The 22,459-nt window shown below is 41.8% G+C and overlaps 2 protein-coding genes across 5 annotated transcripts in view; both read right to left on the bottom strand.

Moving 5' to 3' along the window:
• Positions 1-12,655, bottom strand: part of mpv17 (mitochondrial inner membrane protein MPV17) — a 38,097-nt gene extending 25,442 nt beyond the window's left edge. Inside the window, exons 1-2 of one of the 2 annotated variants that reach the window (XM_063223336.1) lie at positions 12,613-12,655; positions 8,983-9,059 (exon numbers count right to left, since the gene is read on the bottom strand). In XM_063223336.1, the coding sequence (XP_063079406.1) occupies positions 8,983-9,055 (73 nt within the window). In that variant the 5' untranslated portion in view covers positions 9,056-9,059; positions 12,613-12,655. Of the gene's footprint in view, positions 1-8,982; positions 9,060-11,928; positions 12,233-12,612 lie in introns of those variants that run through there. The other variant, XM_063223337.1, reaches the window with a different exon arrangement.
• Positions 12,656-15,960: 3,305 nt separating this feature from the next.
• si:ch211-243j20.2 (uridine-cytidine kinase-like 1) overlaps positions 15,961-22,459 on the bottom strand; it is a 40,269-nt gene continuing 33,770 nt past the window's right edge. For all 3 annotated transcript variants that reach the window (XM_063223341.1, XM_063223339.1, XM_063223340.1), the window contains exons 11-16: positions 21,436-21,498; positions 21,099-21,221; positions 17,271-17,378; positions 16,593-16,682; positions 16,265-16,331; positions 15,961-16,053 (exon numbers count right to left, since the gene is read on the bottom strand). In XM_063223341.1, coding sequence (XP_063079411.1) covers positions 15,977-16,053; positions 16,265-16,331; positions 16,593-16,682; positions 17,271-17,378; positions 21,099-21,221; positions 21,436-21,498 — 528 coding nt within the window. In that variant the 3' untranslated portion in view covers positions 15,961-15,976. The remainder of the gene's footprint in view (positions 16,054-16,264; positions 16,332-16,592; positions 16,683-17,270; positions 17,379-21,098; positions 21,222-21,435; positions 21,499-22,459) is intronic.

Genomic DNA, 22,459 nt, shown 5'->3' on the forward strand with positions numbered 1-22,459 from the left:
GCCTACTCGGCACTCTCTCACGGAACATTCGCTGAAAGTTCCCGCGGCTTTATCTGCCAATGTAAAGGCGAGAAGTACCGAACTCTGCTTTCCAATTGGTTACTCGCCTTGCTCAAAGTTAAAATATTTTCAACTCGGGATCCGCCCACATCGCATCGCTTGTACAGTACTCGCCTACTCGCCTGCTTGTCTCACTGGAAGACATTGACATTATATTGGCTTCATTAGCTGAGCGAGTAACTAGTAGCGACGTGTGTGTACGGCCCTTTAGAGGGATGTGCTGAACCTTGTACAGTAAGATGGAGCATTAAGCTTATCTAACATGAATATTAAGTTTTTCTTCCTGATATTTGAATTCCTGTAGAACCACACTCTGAAGTCCACTTCCAAAATTTCTACATAATTTTCTTAATTCAGTTTCACCCCCTCTTTTTTGTTATATGTGTGTCAAATGCCAGCAGGATGGTGGTTGAGTTGCTGATGATAATCTGGAAGGGAATTATTGTTCCTAGTGTCTTTCTTAGACCTTTTTTCGGCAAAAAAAGGGGTGACGCTGGATTCTGTAAATTCTGTGAAATTCTTGGAGGTGGATTTCAGTGTCTGGTTCATTAGGAAATCAAACACCTTGAAGAAGGTTCAGCACATCCTTTTTACCCTCCAAACGCTTCAAGAGACAGAGATTCATGGATTGCCTATCTCAGTCTCCTGACCTTATTCACACTGAAAACCTCTTGAAGGTGCTCAATCAGTGACTCGATTCAGATAGAAAGCAATATACAAGCGAGGAAGTTGGAACTTGGTACTCACCAAGTTATGTCTGATTTAGACAGTTCTACAAAGGGACAATTAACACAGTTTTCAGAATTCAAGACCAGTAAAGGTTTTGGAGTCAATGGAGGGTTCGTATAAGATGTAGGGAAGATGGCTATGGGTTCATATTAAAGGGTAAACATTAAAGGAATACTAGACTTACAATTTTTTGTTGAATCTCTAGATGTATTGATAAATGGGTAAAAACTCCCAAAGCCTGCATAATATCCTTATCCACCCATTTTTGTTTTACATTTTCCACTGATCTCTGTTGTTCTTATTCTAGGAAGTGTATAGCCTTAAGTGTGTTCCTCCATCTGCATCATTAACAAGGCCATCGACATTAGCCATACTGTACGCCAAGATGAAACGCTAATGGGTCAAAGACGTGCAAAAATGAAATTGACATTCAGTGTAACGGATATCTTATGCTGACTGTAACTGTAAAAACTGACTCTTTTTATTTATTTATTTTTCCAGTGAATTCATGAAAGCCTCGGCTGTCATCCATTCACTTGAAACAATTTCAAAATCATGTTTTTTTTACCGTCACAGTCAGCAGAAGGTATCCGTTACACTGAATGACAATGCCATTTTGCACGTCTTTGACCCTAATGCCTCTTTTCCACTGCGCCACTTTTTGGTTTTCAAATAGGCACGACCCATGAGCTGTAGGCCTACCAGAGAACCGGCAGTGGAAAACAGGCATTAGTGTATAAAGCTAATATTATTAAGAATCTTTTGTCTCCAATTTGGAAATATGGTCAGCAATGATTATTTATTTTCACACCACATTTTCATTGACTTTTGGGTCTGGTTAATATAGTAAATAAGACCAAGCCACACACATAAATGGCACAATTTGAACATGAAGAGATAGGCAACGGCCTCTTGGGCAACATCGCAAAAAACTTTTAGAGGCTTCTGGGTAACAACATACAGTGGATGTTTTACAAAGGACATCTGTGTCTTTAATGACGACGCACAGAAAGGTGAGGTAGTAGATAGATAGCCACTTTTACACGATCTAACCTTTCCATGAAATGTCAGGGATGCTTTTATAAAGGCAGTCAAGTTCAAAATAATAGACTGGAGCCGAGCAGAACCTTTGGGGTTTCCTTTTTCTTTTCTTCTTTTACTAGCCACAAACCACCAACTTGTGTGCCTGCCTACCTGTATTTTTTTGTGTGGGGGGGGCAGACCCCAATGGAGCCTCTAGGGAGCAGTGCGGCGGGAAGGTACCATGCTTAGAGCACTGGTTAATTACCGACCCCCACCAACCTGGCGGGTCGGGAGTCGAACCGGCAACCTTTGGGCTACAAGTCTGATGCCCTAACCGCTTACCCATGACTGCCCTAAAGAGCAACGCTCAATCAAAAAGAATACTACTTGGTAGCAATAGAATTTCCCATTGGCAACCTAGTACTAACGCTTTTGAGAAACAGAGTCCAGTATTGTGTGTGGTGAATGAAGATCAAAATGTCAATTTTCATATGCATATCATGTCATGGTGACATCAGGCCATGGGAAGCCTACCCTGTGGCAACACGCATGCACGCAGGCACACAAAAGATGCTAATGTCACCTATTTTGTCTGTGTCTGTCTGTGTGAGAGAGAGCGAGGGAGGGAGAGAGAGAGAGAGCGGGAGGGGTTGTAACCAAGGGACTAATAGCGGTCGCTGACTCATCTCTGGCCAAGTGGTATATAAATGATGATGTCTGATAAACTTGGCAAGCTTCCCTTCCCTTCCCTTCCCTTCCCTTCCCTTCCATTCGCCTTGGCAGCCCTCATCAGGCACTTCTCTAAAGGTCTCTAAGGGAGGAAGTGATGCCAACCCAGAGCACTTCCCTGATGAGAGTGTCCCCAGTGTGCAGTGTCACTGATGGCTGTAGGTGTGTTGGAGTACTTGGGTAGAACTCTAGGGGCACAGGGGAGACAACAGGGGGGGGGGGTTGGTTGTCCCGGGCCCAGGGGGACAGAGAGGGGGCCCAAAGTTCAGTTTTCATTATATTGTACTGTATGTATTGGGTGAGGTGGCCCGTTCAGATGACTTTGTCCTGAGCCGGGCTAAAGCGGTCAACGGTGGCCCAGTGGGGAAATGCACATCTCCTCCTAAGAGCAGGAAAGTGCTCTAATGGGGGTTCATAGACGTTCACAGAATATGGTGGTGACTTCAGACTTATGATGTTAAGTATCCTGAGGCTAACTCTTGGTGCATGTACAGTACAGTATCACCATGGCTGCATTCATGTTCGATAAGCTTATTGCACAGCTGCACAGTGTCCTGGAGAAAAACCTCACAAGGAGCACCGGCAGTTTAGTGTCTTAAAAGTATCTGTAAAGTGCAATATACATCATACAACAATGCATTAAATGGTTACATGCACGTAATATAATGCAATTGGTATCTTATTCATCAAATAAATAAATTCTGTACAAGCACAGACATTAAATACATTACATTGCACTTGGGTGACACTGTTATCCAAAGTGACTGTAATGCAGTTTCATTCAATCAATCCGCCTTACTCGCCTGGCTACCAGAACAAGATCAAGATCCATTCTCATTTGGTGCTGATGGCAGATTAAAAATATTGGCTTTTAGGCTTGCTTCAAAGCAGGATGCCAACCATTTTGGCAAATCTGAGCAGTCCTCTGTCTTTAAAAAAGAGAACAGAATGTTTGCTTGATGTGCAATAGCAAGCTTGGTGTTCTTTAAAATATCTAGCCAAAAAATATCTTTAAAATATCTAGTCTCGAGGGCCATTTACGGCCCTTGAGGCAGTCTTATCTGGCCGGCGCCGATATAATTTTTATGTAATGCAGCTTCACATGAAATATGACATGTTTTGTAAAGGAATTTTAGTAATTACATTTGCAGTACAATTAAGTTATATCACAGGGGACCTAGACTGGGTGGGGTCTGTTGTAAATAGGCCTAATGTATATAGGCCTAATGTGCTGGGGGTGAATCCTGGTTTGTGCTCATAGTATGGCCCTTGGAGGACTTTTACGGCTCTTGGAAGAATTTGATGTGGCCCCTTGAATGAAAAAGGTTCCCCCAAGACTGGATTAAAAGATGTACTGTGTAGGATGGTGGCCATAGGTATTGCAACTATGCTAATCATTGAAACTGTGCTGCCTATTGCCAAAATTAATCTTTTTTCATGAATATTTACTAAAAAAAACAAAAAAAACTGATATTTACTGGTATGACCAAAGTATAGTAAATTTTGCAGGTAAAAATGTCTTTTTTTCTGGAAATTCAAAATGGCGGACCATGGAGATGAGCCCCCTTTTCATGTATGAAAAATGCATTTCTCCCAGTCACAATGAATACTTAGAATTAAATGGTTCTGGTAAGCATTTGTGGAAAAGGTAACATTTCGGAATGGGTGGCATGAATTCTGGAAATAAACTAATACAATTATTACACAGTGCACCTGTAGAGACATTGGGCTGCTGTACACTGTGTGTGTGTGTGTGTGTGTGTGTGTGTGTGTGTGTGTGTGTGTGTGTTGTAAATGTCTATCAGTATGTTAGTGTTTGAAAACTGTGTGAGTGTGTATTGTCTGTGTGTATCTTGTGAATGAATGTATCAGAGAAAGAATTGTAAATGCATGTATGAGTAGGTTAGTTGTGTGTGTGAGTGTGGGTGTGTGTGAGAGAGATTATTGTCAATGTCTTATTTAAATGTTGTAGACTGGTCACACGCAATTTCAAACTTCTGTTTTGACAATGAAGTACACTTGACTTGCCTTGACTCCTGTATAGGCTGCAAAGGTAATAGCAGACAGCTACTGTGATCGAAATATATTTTTGGGGAATTTTACACTTTTAATATTCAAACAGGATAATGAGGGGGAAAAAAGGAATTGAGTGGGGAGAGAGATGGGGAAGGACCGTGAATCAAACCCAGGTCCCCAGCGCCATTGGGGGTTGCCCCCTTGCACGGGTGAGGCCTAAAATGCAATTTCGTTGTTTGCAGTGTGCAGTGAAGACTTGTGTGCTGTGGGGTGCTGTGTCACAATGACAATGGGAGTTGGTAGCTTCCCAAGTGGGCTTTCTTTTTAATGGTACAGCGCACTAATCCACTGAGCCATGTCATCCCCAACCTGGAATGAACAACACCTCTGTTTGTTGGCAATTTGTTGGTTCCTGGAGATGTGCTTGAGAAGGAAATGATGACCTGTGATGTTTTACCTTAGGTGCTACTCTTATTCTTTACAAAATAAAATGGAATGTCTGCACATAGGCTCCCGTTTTGATTTTTTATTTCTCGCTATTCACTCTTCATAAAACTAGTATGATATCAGTAGTCTGATGAAGAGCAAACAGCTTGAAAACTGAGTTAAATTAAACAAAAAAAGCATTCCATTTATTTCTCATGAGCCTTTTTGTCCTGCGCCTACATTTTGCATGTGTGCACACAATTCATTTTCAAATTTTAGTTACTGTTATTCTTTCTAATAACAGTGATTCATGGGATAGGCAGTAACTGATGTAAGTACTTTGGGAGTAGCGCAAAATCATTGTTGTTCAAATAACACACAATTCCACTGCCAACTACTGGCCTGTAGAGCCATAAAATAACACCTACTTATTATTGCTATAGAGAGAACAATCTTTGACCCATTGCACATACTTTCTCATCACATCAGCCAGGTATATTTCCATCCTACATCAGCCCCCACCCCTACCTCCCCTAGTGTGGAAAACAATGGTGATGAATCACCATTCATTGACACAGTAGTTTTTTGGATTGCGTTAACTTGCAAACACCTCCGGAGTCATGTTTCAGTTCATTCACACCAGTGGGTAGTTGTGAACCTGCAGTATCTGACAACACACTGCAAATTGGTGTAATTGGTGTAAAACAAACAGATAATATGACTAAACAAATACAAAAATAGCTACAGTGCCTTCAAAAAGTCTACACACCCCTCCTCAAATGTCAGGTTTTTGTGATGTAAAAAATGACAGAAAGACAAATAAATTCACAGCTTTTTCCACCTTAAATCTAAACTATTAACCTGTACAATGCAATTGAGAAACAAGCATGAAGCTTTAAAGGGAAACAATAGAAAATAAAAAACCTCAGTTAACATGGTTGCCTAAATATACACACGCTTAAATTAATACTTAGTTGCAGTACCTTTGAGCTTGTCTGGGCTATTCCAAAACCTCAATCTTATTCTAGTGAAGCCATGCTTTTGTAGACTTAGTCGTGTGCTTGGAGAAATTGTCGTTCTGAAAGATTAGCTCCTCTGCATCTTCACCTTTATAACAGGGGGCCGAAGATTTTGTGCCACTACTACGGCCCCTGTGGAAATGTTCATAATTCCCTCCTCCCTAATGAAGGCCCCAGTTACAGCTGAAGAAAAACAGCACAAAAGAACAATGCTGCCACCACCATACTTGATGTTAGGTATGGTGTTATTGCGGTGATGTTTTGCGCCAAACATACCCTTTTGAATTATGACCAAAAAGTTCAATCTTGGTGAGGTACATTTCTCAAAAAATACTTCTGTAATCTCCCAAATGCATGTGGGAAGATTTGTTATGGTCAGGTGAAACTGAGGTTGAACATTTTGGACAGAATTCCAAAAGGTATTTTTGGCACAAAACATCACCGCAATAGCACCATACCTAACGTGAAGTATGGTGGTGGCAGCATTGTTCTTTTGTGCTGTTTTTCTTCAGCTGTAACTGGGGCCTTCATTAGGGAGGAGGGAATTATGAACATTTCCACAGGGGCCGTGGTAGTGGCACAAAATCTTCGGCCCCCTGTTATAAAGGTGAAGATGCAGAGGAACAAATCTTTCAGAACGACAATTTCTCTAAGCACACGCCTAAATCTACTAAAGAATGGCTTCACTAGAATAATATTGAGGTTTTGGAATGGCCCAGACAAGCCAAAGGTGCTGCAACTAAGTATTAATTTAAGGGTGTGTATATTTATGCAACCATGTTAATTGATGTTTTGTATTTTCTATTGTTTCCATTTAAAGCTTTATGCTTGTTTCTCAATTGTATCGTACAGGTTAATAGTTTAGATTGAAGGTGGAAAAAAGCTGTGAATTTATTCGTCTTTCTGTCATTTTTTTACATCACAAAAACCTGACATTTGAAGAGGGGTGTGTAGACTTTTTGAAGGCACTGTACATCAACTGCATAGCTTCCGTGGGAACTGATGATGCTCATTCATTTCTAGCCAATCAGAGTTTGGATAGTAGTAAATGAATGAATGGGCTGTCCTTCCACTGTCCTCGTACTCCAGTCCTGCTTATAGCAAAACGCTACTGCCACACTGTGTCCAACTTCAGGATTACACATTAACAAGACTGTCTACTACTGCACAGCTAACATACAAATCATCCAAAATGTATGGACACAGATTTTGTGGGAAAGAGAGGACTTAATTTTTTTTCTATGAGAAGCCAGCTCCATCAATGGCTGTAAGGTTATTTCTTATGCAAGACGCTCGAGCGGAGGTATTAAATAATTCATCCGTTCACCCCTCCCAGTCTTACACGTAAAACAGCTAGCTTTCCAAATCCCCCTTCAGCCTCAATAGCGGCAGGATACAAATCCTGAAAGTCTACCTAAATATTTACAATTTGTAGCTAGGGCTGGGCGATATGGAAAAAAAACACATCACGATATGGATTACTTTATATCACGATAACGATATATATCACGATATAGCACAATTACATACGTTTTCAGTTATTCTCTTTATTTGCTCTTTACTTTTTCATGTCGCAAAACAACCTTTCTTTAAAAAAATCTTTTTATTCTTATTTGTACAGTTACATTAACGTATAGTGTGGATTGTGACACCATGAAATGTAATTAAATTATATTTAATTGTATAAAATTGATAAAATTGCTATCAAGATATAAACGATATAGGAGAAAGGTCACGATATACACTTTTATATCACGATAACGATATATATCGTCATATTGCCCAGCCCTATTTGTAGCCCAAGACTCAAGAAGTGGTGTTGTACCGATACCAGTATCGGACGGGGCCTGTTTGGCACTAAAATGGTGGCATCGGTATCGGCGAGTACCAACAAGTAGGGCACTGATAACATTTACAGATGCTTGTACAAGTGTGACACTTGAACGCAGCCTTGAACATATTATTTTATACCTTGGGTATTTCAAAAGTATAAAAAGTTCTGCTGGATTCACTTTCTATAACTCTTTTTCCAGTTTCGCAAATGTAGGCAGCAGCCCCACAAAGCCATGATAGCAATGATTTTACACCCAAGTAGTATGCAGCTCTTCATATATAGACATACACATTTCAAATAGAGTGGTATCGGTATGGTATCGGTCAGTACTCTACAGCCAGGTATCGGATATCGGTATCAGGGCCAAGAAATGGTATCGTGCAACACTATCAAGAAGTAGGCAAACATGACGAAGACAGGAAACTGATCGGATGACAGCAACTATTTTCAGTCTGAGCCTCTGAGCAGAGTAAACACTACCACTGAATGGGGATGAAATTGACCTGTGGGAGTCTGGTCCATATCCTGTAGTCCAAACGCAAACGGAAATTTAATTTTGCAAACAATAATAGTAGTAAGGGTTGACGACATTGGGAAGACAGTGGGGGAAAAGTGACTGAGTACTGAGTAGAAACTAAGAAGTATATTCATGGATCAGAGATTTTAGATAGAAGGCTCTTTTAAATCATTACAGCTACGAAACACAAAAACACAAAATACAAGAACAAAATCTATTGTGATTTTCTTCCTGACCATTGCGACAAAAGGGGATTAACACAATTGAATGTCCAAAATCACAATGATTTTGTAACTCATATTTTCAACGGACAAAGGGTAGGGCATACAATGTTGGTTTGTTTGTGATTCATCACAGCTGTAGACGCATTAAAAATGTAAGAGTGTCCAAGCGTTTCTTTGCACAAAAACAAGAGACAGACAAGAAGAGCATTTCTACAACATATGTGTGTGTGTGTGTGTGTGTGTGTGTGTGTGTGTGTGTGTGTGTGTGTGTGTGTGTGTGTGTGTGTGTGTGTGTGTGTGCGTGTGCGCGCACACGCCCTGGAGAGAGAGAGAGAGAGAGAGAGAGAGAGAGAGAGAGAGAGGGAGAGAGAGAGAGAGAGAGTGTGAGAGATATCTTAGTCTTACCAGCAGTGATAATCTGTACTGTCCAGGGGTGTTTGGCCATAAGAGCCTGATAGGACCTCCATAGCCCAGCCATGGTCCTGTGGAACACAACCACAGCTGCATTCAGGAACTATTCAAGAAATCAAGTGACCCTAAGCATCATCGTCCTAAACCAGTCATTGGATTTTTATTATTAACTTATTATTAGTAGTAGTAGTAGTAGTACTATGTGTATTAAGCTTAGGCCTTGTATTATTATCATTTTAGAACACATACTGTAGGTAGTACCAAACATTCACACAGGTGAAAGTAACACAGATTGAGGGAAGGGATTGGGATTGGACAAGGATGATTTGGCTTGAACTCTCTGTACCTGGTCTTGATAGACCCATTCATTAATGTATCCCTGGGTGCATTTCATGTGTCAAGTTACCTTTTGAGCATATGGAATGAATAGTGGAACTTCTTTAAAGGGACACTGTGCAGGGAATAGTCAAAAAAGGTACTGCAACTATGCTGCTCATTGAAATTGGGCTGCCTATTGCCAAATTTGACCTTTACATGAAAGTTTACTGAGTAATAAACAAATATTTTCTAGTATGGTTCAAGTATAGTCATTTTTGCAGCTACAAATAGCTATTTTTGGAAATTCAAAATGCCGGACCATGGAGAAGATCCCCCTTTTCATGTATGAAAAGTGCAATTTTTCCAGTCATAATGAATACTTAGAATTTGATGGTGGTGGTAAGTATTCATGAAAAAGGTAACATTAGTGAATGGGCAGCATGAATACTGGAAATAAACAACTAACAATCTCACACAGTGTCCCTTTAAGGGCGGTTGCTTCCAGCTGAACTCTTTGGATAACATGGCATGAATGAATATATAATGGTTTATTTCCATTATCCTACCTCCAGTCCTCAACCTGTGCTTGTGACCTTACGCTTCACTATCACTTCACCTCTGTGGAGAAAACAATAAAGTTTCCCCACTTGCAGCTTGGCCACAACAACTTTTGGTGGAACTTTTCCCAATTCAACGTCCCGATTGCAAATGAGAAAATAACCTTTGAATTGTGCTTTTGCGAAATATTGAATTAAACTGCTGTCATCAATGATGTCTAACAACGTCCCGATTCCCGAGTCATAAGGCCAAGAACAAGGGAGGAAGGGACTTAGGATAATGGACAGACTGGAAAATGGAAGTCATGCATCAACATGGAGCGTGGTTGTCAACCTATCAAGTATAAAAAGCTTGTGACCTTACGCTTCACTATCACTTCACCTCTGTGGTGAAAGCAATTAAGTTTCCCCGCTTTCAGCTTAGCCACAACAACTTTTGGGGTAACGTTTCCCTATTCAATATCCCGATTGCAAATGAGAAAATGACCTTTGAATCGTGCTTTTGCGAGACATTGAATTAAACTTCTGTCGTCAATGACGTCTCGCAATGTCCAGAGTCAGAGTAACGAGGCCAAGAGCACAAGGGAGGAAGGGAGTTAAGAAAATGGAAAGAACCCTAATGAAGTCATGGGGTGCATTCCAATATGTGGACTTCCGTCCTCCCTTGCTCACTAGCCTGCTTGTGACCTCGTGATGATGTCACTGACGACAAAATTAATTCAATATCTTGCAAGAGCACAATTCTAATGTTATTTTCTCATTTGCAATTGGGATGGTGAACGAAAAACAGTCCCCCAAAAGTTGTTGTGGGTAGGCTGACAGCAAGGAAACTTTATTGTTTTCTCCACGGAGGCAGGGCGAGGCCACTAACACAAGTGGAGGACGGGAGTCTGCATATTGGAATGCACTCATGGATTTACATGGAGCATGGTTGTCAACCTATCAAGTATTAAAAAGTAGAGATTTATGATACAAAAGGAATACTTATAGTGGCAGTGGCTACTAGGCGAAATGAAAAAGGTCAAATTTGTAAATGGGCAGCATACACTTTGGAAATGCACAGCTGACCTTGCATCAGGTCTTCTTGCCAAATATGTTTAAGGGCATTTTGTGTTTTTTATTGATAAGGCAGTTGAAGTTATGACAGGATGAGAGTGGGAGAGGGATGGGGCAGGGTTGGGACATGACCCAGGCTGTAGTATCTGGGTCCCCATGGGCAATCAAGCCCATATGTGGGGGTCTTAGCGTGCCACGCCTTGAATCTCGGCAAACATTTTATTGCTCCTCAAAATGTTTTCCCTACTCTCCTCTCAACCTGTAGCTCAACAGTCTTCTCACATGTCTATTCAAGCTGGTGAGGAAAGCTGGGTCTGTCGTAGGCAACTGTTACATCTCATCACCAACCTCAGCTCTGTGTGTATGTCTGTGTGAGAGACTGAGAACTGCCTTTGGCTGAATGTAAGAGTAAGCTAAATATGGTTAATGTAATCATGTGTTTAATGTCTTGTGTATTCTTCATTCATGCATGCTACTGGACACCTACATTTCCTCTCGGTGTACTGCCAAATGAGGTATTCTATGGTGAAAGACAGCAGTTAAATGTTTTTCAGTTAGGAAAACAGGAATTCCTTCTCATAGGCCTATCAGAAATCACGGAAATCATCACAGACAGAATTCTGAACACACTTGCCTATGCAATGAAATGTCAGCACAAATTCTAGTAAAGTAGTAATTCACACATCCTTTGTTGAGGTTTGGAGGTTTAGAACAACGAAGAATGCCTATGCTGCAAGGTACAATTATATAAGAGCGCAAAGAAAAAGTTCGACATGGTAGGTGAGTACGGACCAAACTACATGGTTCTTTACTGCTGAGTAACAAACAAAATGTCAAATGCAGCGCGAGCGATATGACGACTGCGGAACCCCCTTTTGTCAATGAACTGAACACAACACATCTCTTTGACTGTCAAAGTTTGACATGAACCCAATAGCCAGGCTAGTAAGAACCAATAACTAGAATAACACGTGACATACTCACAAAGATACGACACCGAGTTACATACCCAATCTTTTTTCAAGGACTTTGTGAAGATGACAAGACTTCACTACCGCTACTTTGAAACCCCAAGTAGAACTACAGGCACGTGCCTTCGAATCAGCCTTGACGTTACGTGATGAATGAGTGTGTCGTCCAAGTTGAGCTCTACTCAATTAGGCTACAGCTGAAGCACGCTAAGAGCTCTCCCCAAATCCTGCATGCACGCCAAGACACTTTAGCTTTTAAATAGGAGTTTTGGGTCGATTATAAGGCTGATGCCGGTGACCCAGAAATTCAGCCAGTGCTACCTGTGCAAAAAAACCCAGTCAACTTCAGTGAAATATCTGAATTTCGCAAGAGCTTGGAAACAAAGTCCATCTGCAATCAATTCTGAACACTCACAAAAACAACCATGCATGCATTCCTAGTAAATCTTGCAATTATGTTGTCACAGTCAATTTGTCTTCGCGGACCCATCTTTGTCAACCCATCAGAAATTGTAGAACTAGTTCTACAGATCTTTCAGAGGCTATCTGCTATTCTGAAATATAGCATCCTGCATGTGTGTGTGCTGCAATTTCGAGCGAACCCAAAGAGCAAGGTCTTCTTTCTGTTAACAACCCCACCACATGTGACATCTTGTCTAATAGCAATGTTATGAACAAAGTATAACAGAACAAAGCAACTCGTTCAGTTTGTAAATACATGCCTGTGGAGTGGACCGGTCCAGCAGCAGCTTCTGATGTCGTCACTTCCACGAGAGAAAAAAGTTATATGGCCTTCAGCGCCCACTGCTGGCCAAAAGCCATAATACCACTTGCTTCACTTTTTTTTATTTTTTTTTAGCTTGGTTAACAATCCCCTTATCTAAAAGCCTTTATGATGACTGTTGACCTCACTGGGACAAATGTTATTCCATTCATTTTACTTCCTGGGAAAAACACAAGGCAAGACGTCAAGCAAAATTATAAAGACAACAAGCAATCCCTATATCAATTCAAATTTACAAACAAAAATACACAACAGCAGACACAAGTGACATTGATTTCAACATTGTTTTTATTGTGTCTATGCACTTCTTGAACAGTTAGTTATTAGGTACCACGGAATGGCTTGTAGCAATTCAGGTGTATCATAGAATGGGGTTAAGACACATGCAGTAGCACATTTCCTGTTTTGACTGCATGAGTGCTACTCTGGCAACAAAATACACAGCCATGAAATAATAAAAGACAACAAAAAGGATTTTAAGTGTGCTTCGTCCTGCACCTTTTCCTGGGATGTGCACAATCCTCTCCTTTAACAAAAAACACACCTTCAACTCTCTCTCTAGTGATAATCGTCAACTACACACAGAGAGAGAGAGAGAGAGAGAGAGAGAGAGAGAGAGAGAGAGAGAGAGAGAGAGAGAGAGAGAGAGAGAGAGAGAGAGAGAGAGAGAAGATGGTAGTGTCTGTGTCTAGAGGCATACAGTCCCCCGAATCATCATACGTTACAACTCTTCAAGTTTCCAACTGGTAAATAAATGCCAATAATAATGAAATGCCTTGCATGAACCATCTACAAAGCCATAACGCCAGCGGTGTTAGGTGTTGAAAGTAGACATGTTTTCTCCCCTCAGGGATAATATCCGCGAAGCAAGTATGAAGATGACCTTCATGTTCACACCAAGTAAGATTGTAAACACTTTTGGCACGCATACAGAGCAAAGTGGCAGCAAAGGTTAGGATTTTAAAACATAAAAATATACCGACAAATGCTAAAGACATACTTGATGGACTGAATATTCATTGGGTTGAATATGCAGGGTCACATCTAAACTTGTGAAAGTATGATGGTTCAGAAATGCACAATGAAATAACTTTGTAACATCGTACAGGATGCAATCCTGTAAAATGACCTCACTGACATAGTTGACACATAAAAAAAATATTTATGTTACAATTAAAATCACTTAAGCATTTGAGATTATACTGCGTTTATGGTTACGGTAAAATATATGGTATATTTTCAAATTTGAAACCAAAATATGAAGGAAGGAAAGCATATTCTAAACTATAGCTGGTCAGAATTTTGAAATATTTTCTCACAAATATCACTTAAATCTGGGCACTTCCAGACAATTGTTCTAATGTTTAATTTTTGGGTTTTTTTTAAAGGGGAGGTGTTGCGTATGTTAACATATGCCACTGTATGAATGTGATGGGGTGCTGGTTAGACCTTTTAAAACGTAATAATTAAGGTCCACCTGGACAACATTAAATACACAAATCAAAATAATTTACAATAAAAGCATTATTCAAGTAGATTTTTGAGAGGTCCAGAGGCATTGATTGGCTACCTGCCTGCCTACCGGACATTCACTGCAACTGAACCACGCCGCCAGTACAAAAAGACAAAAAAAGGAGAGGGAAACAGAGGAGCAAGTCAGCTTTGCTTTGGACAAGATACTTTCTCAATCTGATTCCCTTTGACACTACCATCACTGACTATCCCTTTTCATAACTAAACCGTCTCATAAAAAAAAGAAAGAAAGAAAATGTTTAATCTTTCAGTCACAACTTGTAAGCCAAGACTTATCGTCCACATAAAGAAATTCACCAGAACAGCGCCATCGCCCATGAACGGAAAAAAAATCTATTCAATTCAATACTAAGAGCAAAAAAAACAAAAAACAAAAAAACAAACAAACAAAGCTGTAACAACTACTCTACATCAAGTTCAAGTATTGTGAAGTACGAGTTGACAAGCATTCACAATAAGCACTTGTCACTAGTCATATATTTCCCAATAAACAAGCAAAATTATTCTCTGTACGTCTCTGTGTTTACTTTGACAGGCCACGTGATTAACACACAGTAACCCCCTGGCTGACTCTGCTCCTGATGATGGCTACAGCTCCTCCCCTCGCCCCACAGTTGGAGTCGACCCCACAATCAGGTGCTTCTACACAGCATCGTTCTGACGTGTCATTATTTGAGTCATTGGGCACGATCGTGATGAAGCAGTGCTGCTTTTTGCTAAGCAGCGCAGCGCGCATGCGCACTTTGCCAGTTTGATGCTTTCCGGTTAGAATTTTCCAACCACAATGCATCCAACTGGCAAAGTGCGCATGCCCGCTGGCCTAGCAAAAGCAGCACTGCTTCATCACTGCTTCATCTCGTGCCCAGTGATCAGGCAGCAACATTTGCAATCGGCATTATGCATTTGTCGTCTAAAGCTGCTGCTGCTCCACTCAAAAACAGTGCCCTCACAGCAACATGACTCCACTGACAGTAAGGTTTAGGACACAACAGGTATGCCCTCGGTGTCCAACATTGCTGCCTGGTCAAATGGCCTTGAAAATAAAAACAGGCCAGAGGTATGATGCTTCTGGATGCTTCTGATTGTTAATGGGCTCTTGGCAAGTCAGCAAGAAGCTTTTTGTGTGTGTGTGTGTGTGTGTGTGTGTGTGTGTGTGTGTGTGTGTGTGTGTGTGTGTGTGTGTGTGTGTGTGTGTGTGTGTGTGTGTGTGTGTGTGCGTGTGTGCGTGTGTGCATGCGTGCGTGTACGGGGGCAGAAGCATATTATTCACCACTTTTTTGTTTCTGAGAGACTCTTGTGACCAGGACGATGAAATGGTTAAATTCAACGGTCTTCCAGCTTCAATTCCGTCCTACCGTGGCGTTTTCCAGAGAGTATATATACTCAAGGCCCCTGAAGTAGGTTTTCTAGGTTGAGTGTTAGGCCCTATGATGCGAAGCCATTGGACCCTTGGCAGGTTGTTTGGTGTGGGGCATATAGCAGCAGTACAGGAGGATGATTGGCAGAGGGGGGAGGGCTGTGGTGCTAGGAGGAAGATGGGAGGAAGGGGGAGGGATTGTACTTGTTTAGGGGCGAAGCGGGGTGGCAAAACATGGGTGTTCATGGAAATGGGAGTGGGTGGGAAAAGTGGGTAAGGGGAGCAAAATTACTAGCCAAGGGCTAAAGAACAAGCGTGTTGCCCCACCTCCCAACACAACACCCCCCTCCGCCATTCAATCACTGCCAACCCCCTTCTCTCTCTCGCTGCCCCCGCCCCCCAGCCTCCACATTCAGTAGTCCATTCCCTCGTCGCTCTCGTACCAATCCGAAGGAGCATCGGTGCCAAAGTAACGGTCCCCAAAGTTACCTATCGGAGGGGGGAAAGAAAAAGGAAAAACAGCATTTTCAGCACCTACAGCAGCATTACTCTATACAGGACAACTGGCATAATTCAGTTCATGTCAAGCCAGCAAAGGCTGTGTCTGAATTGTTCATTATTCACAAAGGTAAAGTGCAGTACAGTGCATACAGTGGGTTGGGTTGACATTTGAAGGGGGAGCGGGCAGGATGACACTCACCGATCCCGGGAATGATGTGGAACTTGTCGTTGACCGTCTTGTCGACGGCGGTGGTGATGATGCGCACCTTGGGAAGTAATAACAACAATGTAAACAACAACCACAACAACAATAACAGTAATAATAATAGCAATCAGGAGTCTAAATGCACTTCTTTCTTCACCAGCCAAAATGGCTGGTTGGTGTTGATCTTACCAGCCAAACACACAGTAACAAATGGGGTAGAGTGGCAAGTACTTTTGTTTTTCTACCAGTCATATTGAATTTTCACCAGCATTTGGCCGGCTGGTAAGTCTTACATTAGAGCCCTGCTGGCAATGCTACGTACCTTGGGGAAGGCGTAGGCCACAGAGTGGACGCCCATCTCGGCCATCAGCAGTGACAGCAGGAAGATCTTGTCCTCCTGGACATCATGGTCCTGTAGCGAGAGGGAAGAAATGACATACGCTTAGCTGAATGGTCTAACCAGAGAGAGTAGAGATAGAGAGAGGTTCCGTTGGCCCATTGTTTCCGGGTTCTATTATTGCAAAGGGGAAGGGGGGGGGATCCCCCTTTAGCCAGACCTAGGCAGACCTAAGGACTGTTCTATTCAATGCTATTATTATGACACGCCCCTTTAGGCAGACCGGAACCTGGTCATGTTAGGTGCCCATAGCAACCTATTACATTGGCATATCTCTATATACTTAAAGAATCTCTGGTCTAACTGTATTGCTGCTTTTGTAAGGAGATTGAGAGCAGGCTTTTCAAGGTAGATCTGCACACTACGCAATAAGCTCCAAAAAATAAGGTTTATTAAATTAAAAAAGCAATGTTTCGATCACCCTGGATCTCCGTGACGAAGATCCAGGGTGATCGAAATGTTGCCGTCTTTAATTTCATTTCCGCAGTGTGCAGACCTACCTTCTTGAACTGTCCGACACTGTTGTCTGGCACCTGCAACAAGTGACTTTGGATGTGTGCACAGTACACCCTACCCAAAACGACTGAGGGAGCACAGGCTTACCAGCAGCACTCTGACGGCCATCATGGCGGCGGCCCCTGTAGACACGGTGCTGTCCATCAGGATCACATAGTCCTCACTGATGTCCTTAGGCAGCCGCAGGTAGTGGAGCTGAGGGGACCACACAGACACGCACGCACGCACACACAGATACACAGATGCACGCACACACACACACAGATACAAAGATGCACGCGCGCGCGCACACACACACACACACACACACACACACACAAACAGATACACAGATGCTCGTACACACACGCAGATACACAGATGCACACACACACAGATACAAAGATGCACGCGCACACACACACACACACACACACACACACACACACACACACACACACACACACACACACACACACACACACACACACACACACACACACAAAGATGCACGCGCACACACACACACACACACACACACACAAACAGATACACGAACACAGACACACACAGATACACGAACGTAGACACACACGCAGATACATGCACGCAGGCACATACACGGAGATGCACGCACAAACACAAACAAACACAGATACTCACACGCACGCACACGGAAGCACACAGATACACACACGCACACACATGCAAAGACACACACACATACACACCATTTAGACAGTTTGATGCTGTTTATGTCCCCTTTTGTAAATCACACAAAGATCAAAGTGTTTGCTAAATATAACTCAATGTAAAAATGGCTTCACCAACATGTCAAAAACATCCTCAGCATAAGCCAATTATAATACAAATGAAATATAAAACAGTTAAAAAAAAAGCCTCAACATGAGGTTGGTTTACTCTCATACGGTTAACAATGAGGCGAAAATCAGTGTGCTAATTAATGACATTTTCCTTTGAGCTTTGAGAGGCTATGACTTCCAATAAAGGACATTTTCTACTAAATATACATGCTGCGGTACAGCGTTTGCAATATTGATATCACCTCTTTGTACAACTAAGGTCACATGTTCTGACGAATTGCCTTGACTAAGAACACTAAGGGCAAAAATAACACACGCACAAGTCAGGAAATATTAATGTGTGAGTATTCATGTGTGGACCTGCATGTGTGTGTGTATGTGTATGGAAAATCATATATGTTTGTGTGTTTATCTGCACAATCCCCTGTGTAGATGTATGAAACCATGCGTCTACTGTGAGAGGGCATGTTTGGCGGCAAGAGACAGCATGAATCACTAGGCAACAGCCTAGGCACTAGGCAACCGTGTTGTTTTTGTGTTCTAGCCCTGATATTGCCCAAGGATGACAACACAAGGACACATCATGCTCGCTGCGCATTTGGCTGCTGTGGTCAGACCAAAGGTCTATTCTACTCAGTTTAAAGCAACACAGTGGGAATTTTTGACATTGGCCCCTAATTCGTATGGGTATAATAGTGTTAGTGAGAGGCTAGCCCATAGCCGTTCACTTGCGCTAACCTAGCACCAGTGACCGCTAGAATTACAAGTACAGCTTGGAATATAAAAAAAAAAGTATCTCCACATGTCTACAAGACTCTGACTAACTAGGAAATAGGGTCCAATGTCAAAACTACCGGATGGTCACTTCAACGGATTTGAAGCGTTTTCAACACTCTATACTGAAACAAAGTAGAAAATAGATGCAAAAATGTGTGGGTTTTTTGTGTGACTGTGATGATTGGTGTATTATTTGTGAGTATGTGTTGTTGATCTCTGTGTGGCCTTGTTAGTGCAGTAGTGTATGTGTGTACACTGTGCAGTGTACAGTGGTGGACAGTAACGAAGTAAATGTAATTCGTTACTGTACTTAAGTAATATTTCCATACTTTCATACTTTACTCAAGTATTTTTATTTGGTAAGACTTTATACTTTTACTTCACTACATTTAAAAGCGAAATTTAGTACTTTCACTCCGTTACATTTACAGAAACACTCGTTCCTTACTCGTTCCTTTTTTTTTTTTTTTAAAAAAGGCGATACACGGCAGGTGAATTAATTCATTTTTAATGCCCTGGTCAAATGAAATCTGAGATTTCACGCTTGTGTGAAGAAAGTGAAACTGAATCCGATTGGCAGACTCAGAGATTCGGCATTGTGATTGGTTGTAATGTGTCACGTGGCAACAAGCTCTACTAGGCCTACAGAATTAGTTTCAGAAGGAAAGCGAGCAGAGCAAGACCACTGATGTGTCCACTGTTGCGCCTTGCGAGACGAATTGAAATAAGAAGAAACGGTACTTTGTAGTAACACGCGGAAAGCACAGCAAAACAATAAAGCAGGCGACAATAACGTTGTTAGAGTGTAGCGTCGTATTCGTTGTGTGAGGGGGGAGAGGTTTAGCTCGTAGGCTGCACTCGCCTGACAAAGACGAAATGTGTCAGATAGGTTTCGCGTTTGAACTGAATAAGCAGCGAATTGATACTTAATGTTGGCCCTACTGCTTATTTGACTTACTGTGCTATATCTGTGTTATGTCTTACAATAGAGTCACATAATTGCCGCTTTTGTAGCGTGTTGATTTCTTGAGTCAAGTACACAGGATGCCTAAACATGCTGCTTATTCCAAACCATCCAGGTCCAGGCGCACAACTCCGTGATAGCATTCTTTCCCCTCAATACATTGCAGTATTTTCTGAAGTAGTTTGGGATATCAATTACTTGTCTAATAGACTCCCCTGTCACCAAAAAAATGATTTGCTTCAACTTTATGGAAAAGAGGCTTGTGTAAAGGGTTTGTATCTTTACATGAGGATTGCCATGTCCACCACATGTTGCAAAGTGAGGCTACATGCAACATGTGTCCTTGCAACAGGTATCCTTTCCCTTAAGTCAGGTCAGTAGGCTACAGTGGATATGAAAAGCACTGGCAATACCACCAAAGTGAGGTTGTAAAAAACAAGAGTAAGAAAGTTTTTTTTTTTTAAAGAGAAAAAAAGTGGACTCTGGCTAAATATTGGCCCAGTGATGTGCACAAGCACAAAGGCTTTTTCATGATCAGACAGATAAGTGTTCCAATTAAGTTGTATCAAGTAGGCTATTGCAAATCATTGGCATCTAGCAAATAGAGACCATTACAAGTATATGAAGATGTTCCTATCTTTAAAGGTAGCTTAGAATCGCAAGAAGTCTGTTTGTCCATACATAGGCCTAGGCCAACCTTAACATAACCAAACACTACATAATAATAATAATAATAAGAAGAAGAAGAAGAAGAAGAAGAGGTCTACCAAAACCATAATTATAACAAAAATTAAACATAAAGCACTTTATTGGCTACTACTCTAACTCCTTGCTGTCACAAATAAGTAGGCCTATACTGGACTGTAGGCCTACGGCTGGGGTGGGGGTATTGTAGTAGTTGTTCTAATAGGCATATAATCAATTTCAGCCTAATCATTCTTAATATTAAAGACCCTTTCATGTGTTATTTTGGGCATGTTAGGGTCAGTAGTAAATGGTTAGAGAGGTGAAAATGAAGTTCTGATGCTATAACATCCATGGACTTTCTCCACAGTGTTTCTGAGGCCTGTTATGGCCTAGTTCTAACATGTTGGTATAGCCTATGCAAATCAGGGGATATTTAATTAGATATGACCAAACTAGGCCTACAACACTTAAATATTAAAATTGCACCAAAGGCTTCATTTTTAAGTTTTTACTTTTTACTTTTAGTACTTAAGTATTTTTGACGGCAGATACTTTTGTACTTCTACTCAAGTAAAAAAGTTAGGTGAATACTTTCACTTTCACTTGAGTAGTTTTCAATGCAAGGTAACTGTACTTTTACTCAAGTACATAACTGGTGTACTTCGTCCACCACTGGTAGTGTACCTCGGGCTCTCCAGTGTCGTGATTGGTCTGGATGAGGATCTTGCCCAGCCGAATGTCTTTGCAGACGGCCATTAGAGCCTGCTCCATGGTCTCGCCTGCTCTCAAAATGGACACGCCACTGATCTAAACACACGCACACGAATACAGACGCAGGCGCACGCACGCACACAAATAGCATTACACCTACATGAATTCATTGACCCGTGCATAGACATCAAATACAAAAAATATGAGAATAGATACAGTTTTGTGCATACTTGCAGACCTCATAGGGGTTTTGTACAGATTTTGACTATGAGCTGAGGAAATGCTGTAAGTATGGTTAGACAGCACATACCCTTTTGCCACTGAGTCTTTTCCCTTCATAGATGGCCCCTTGTGGTGTCTCCACAGACACAGGCTGAGGGATGGAGAGAGAGAGAGAGAGAGAGAGAGAGAGAGAGAGAGAGAGAGAGAGAGAGAGAGGGAAAGAGAGAGGGAGGGTGGGGGAGAGACAGACAGAGAGAGAGAGAGAGAGAGAGAGAGAGAGAGAGAGATAGTGAGAGAAAGAGAGAGAGAGAGACAAACAGACAAAGAGAGAGAGACAGATCGAGAGAGAGAGAGACAGACAGACAGGCAGAGAGAGACAGATCGAGAGAGAGACAGACACATAGAAGCACAAGGTTAGCAAAACCAATGACTAAGGTGAGACAACAAAACCTTGACGAGACAGAGAGCCACGCACCTCTAGCTTTTAAAATCCCGTTAAAATGTCCCGGGACTACAAATCACCAGCCTTCCCTTCCCTCCGCTGCACGGCCCAGCCCCATCCCCCCAACTCCGCCCCTCTATCTGCAGTCAATCCTCACCTCCTCACCCCATCAAATACTCATTAACTCTCACTAGGCTTCGACACGACGCACAGCATCTCACGGTTAATCACGGCTGACCTATTGGACATCGACATACAAGTGTCCTGTGGACAGCAAGTGGTGGGTTTAGAGCACACTGGTTATAGTGCGTACTTCTCGCATAGTACAGTAATAAAAAGAATATATAGCGTTGCACAGTAGAAACTGGCGTTGTCACAAAATATTGGCCAGTCCACACACATTCTGTAGTGCAATATATGTACATTTTTTATAATACAGTATATTTGTCATATGGTTTTGTTGACAATAAAGTATCGAATGTATGGGCACAAGTACAGCAGCATGTACAGCACAGTAGCATGATGAAGAAAGCATAGTCTAGTGGTAAGTGCGGGATCAAAGTTAGCATAGCTTAAACAAGCATGGCGTACTGGTAAGTGCAGTAGGCCTATTATCGTTAGCATTTCCAGAACAGTGGTAAATAATAGTGGTAAAAACAGCTAAGTCAGT

This window comes from Engraulis encrasicolus, chromosome 18 (assembly GCF_034702125.1).
Source record: "Engraulis encrasicolus isolate BLACKSEA-1 chromosome 18, IST_EnEncr_1.0, whole genome shotgun sequence".
Taxonomy (NCBI): Eukaryota; Metazoa; Chordata; class Actinopteri; order Clupeiformes; family Engraulidae; genus Engraulis; species Engraulis encrasicolus.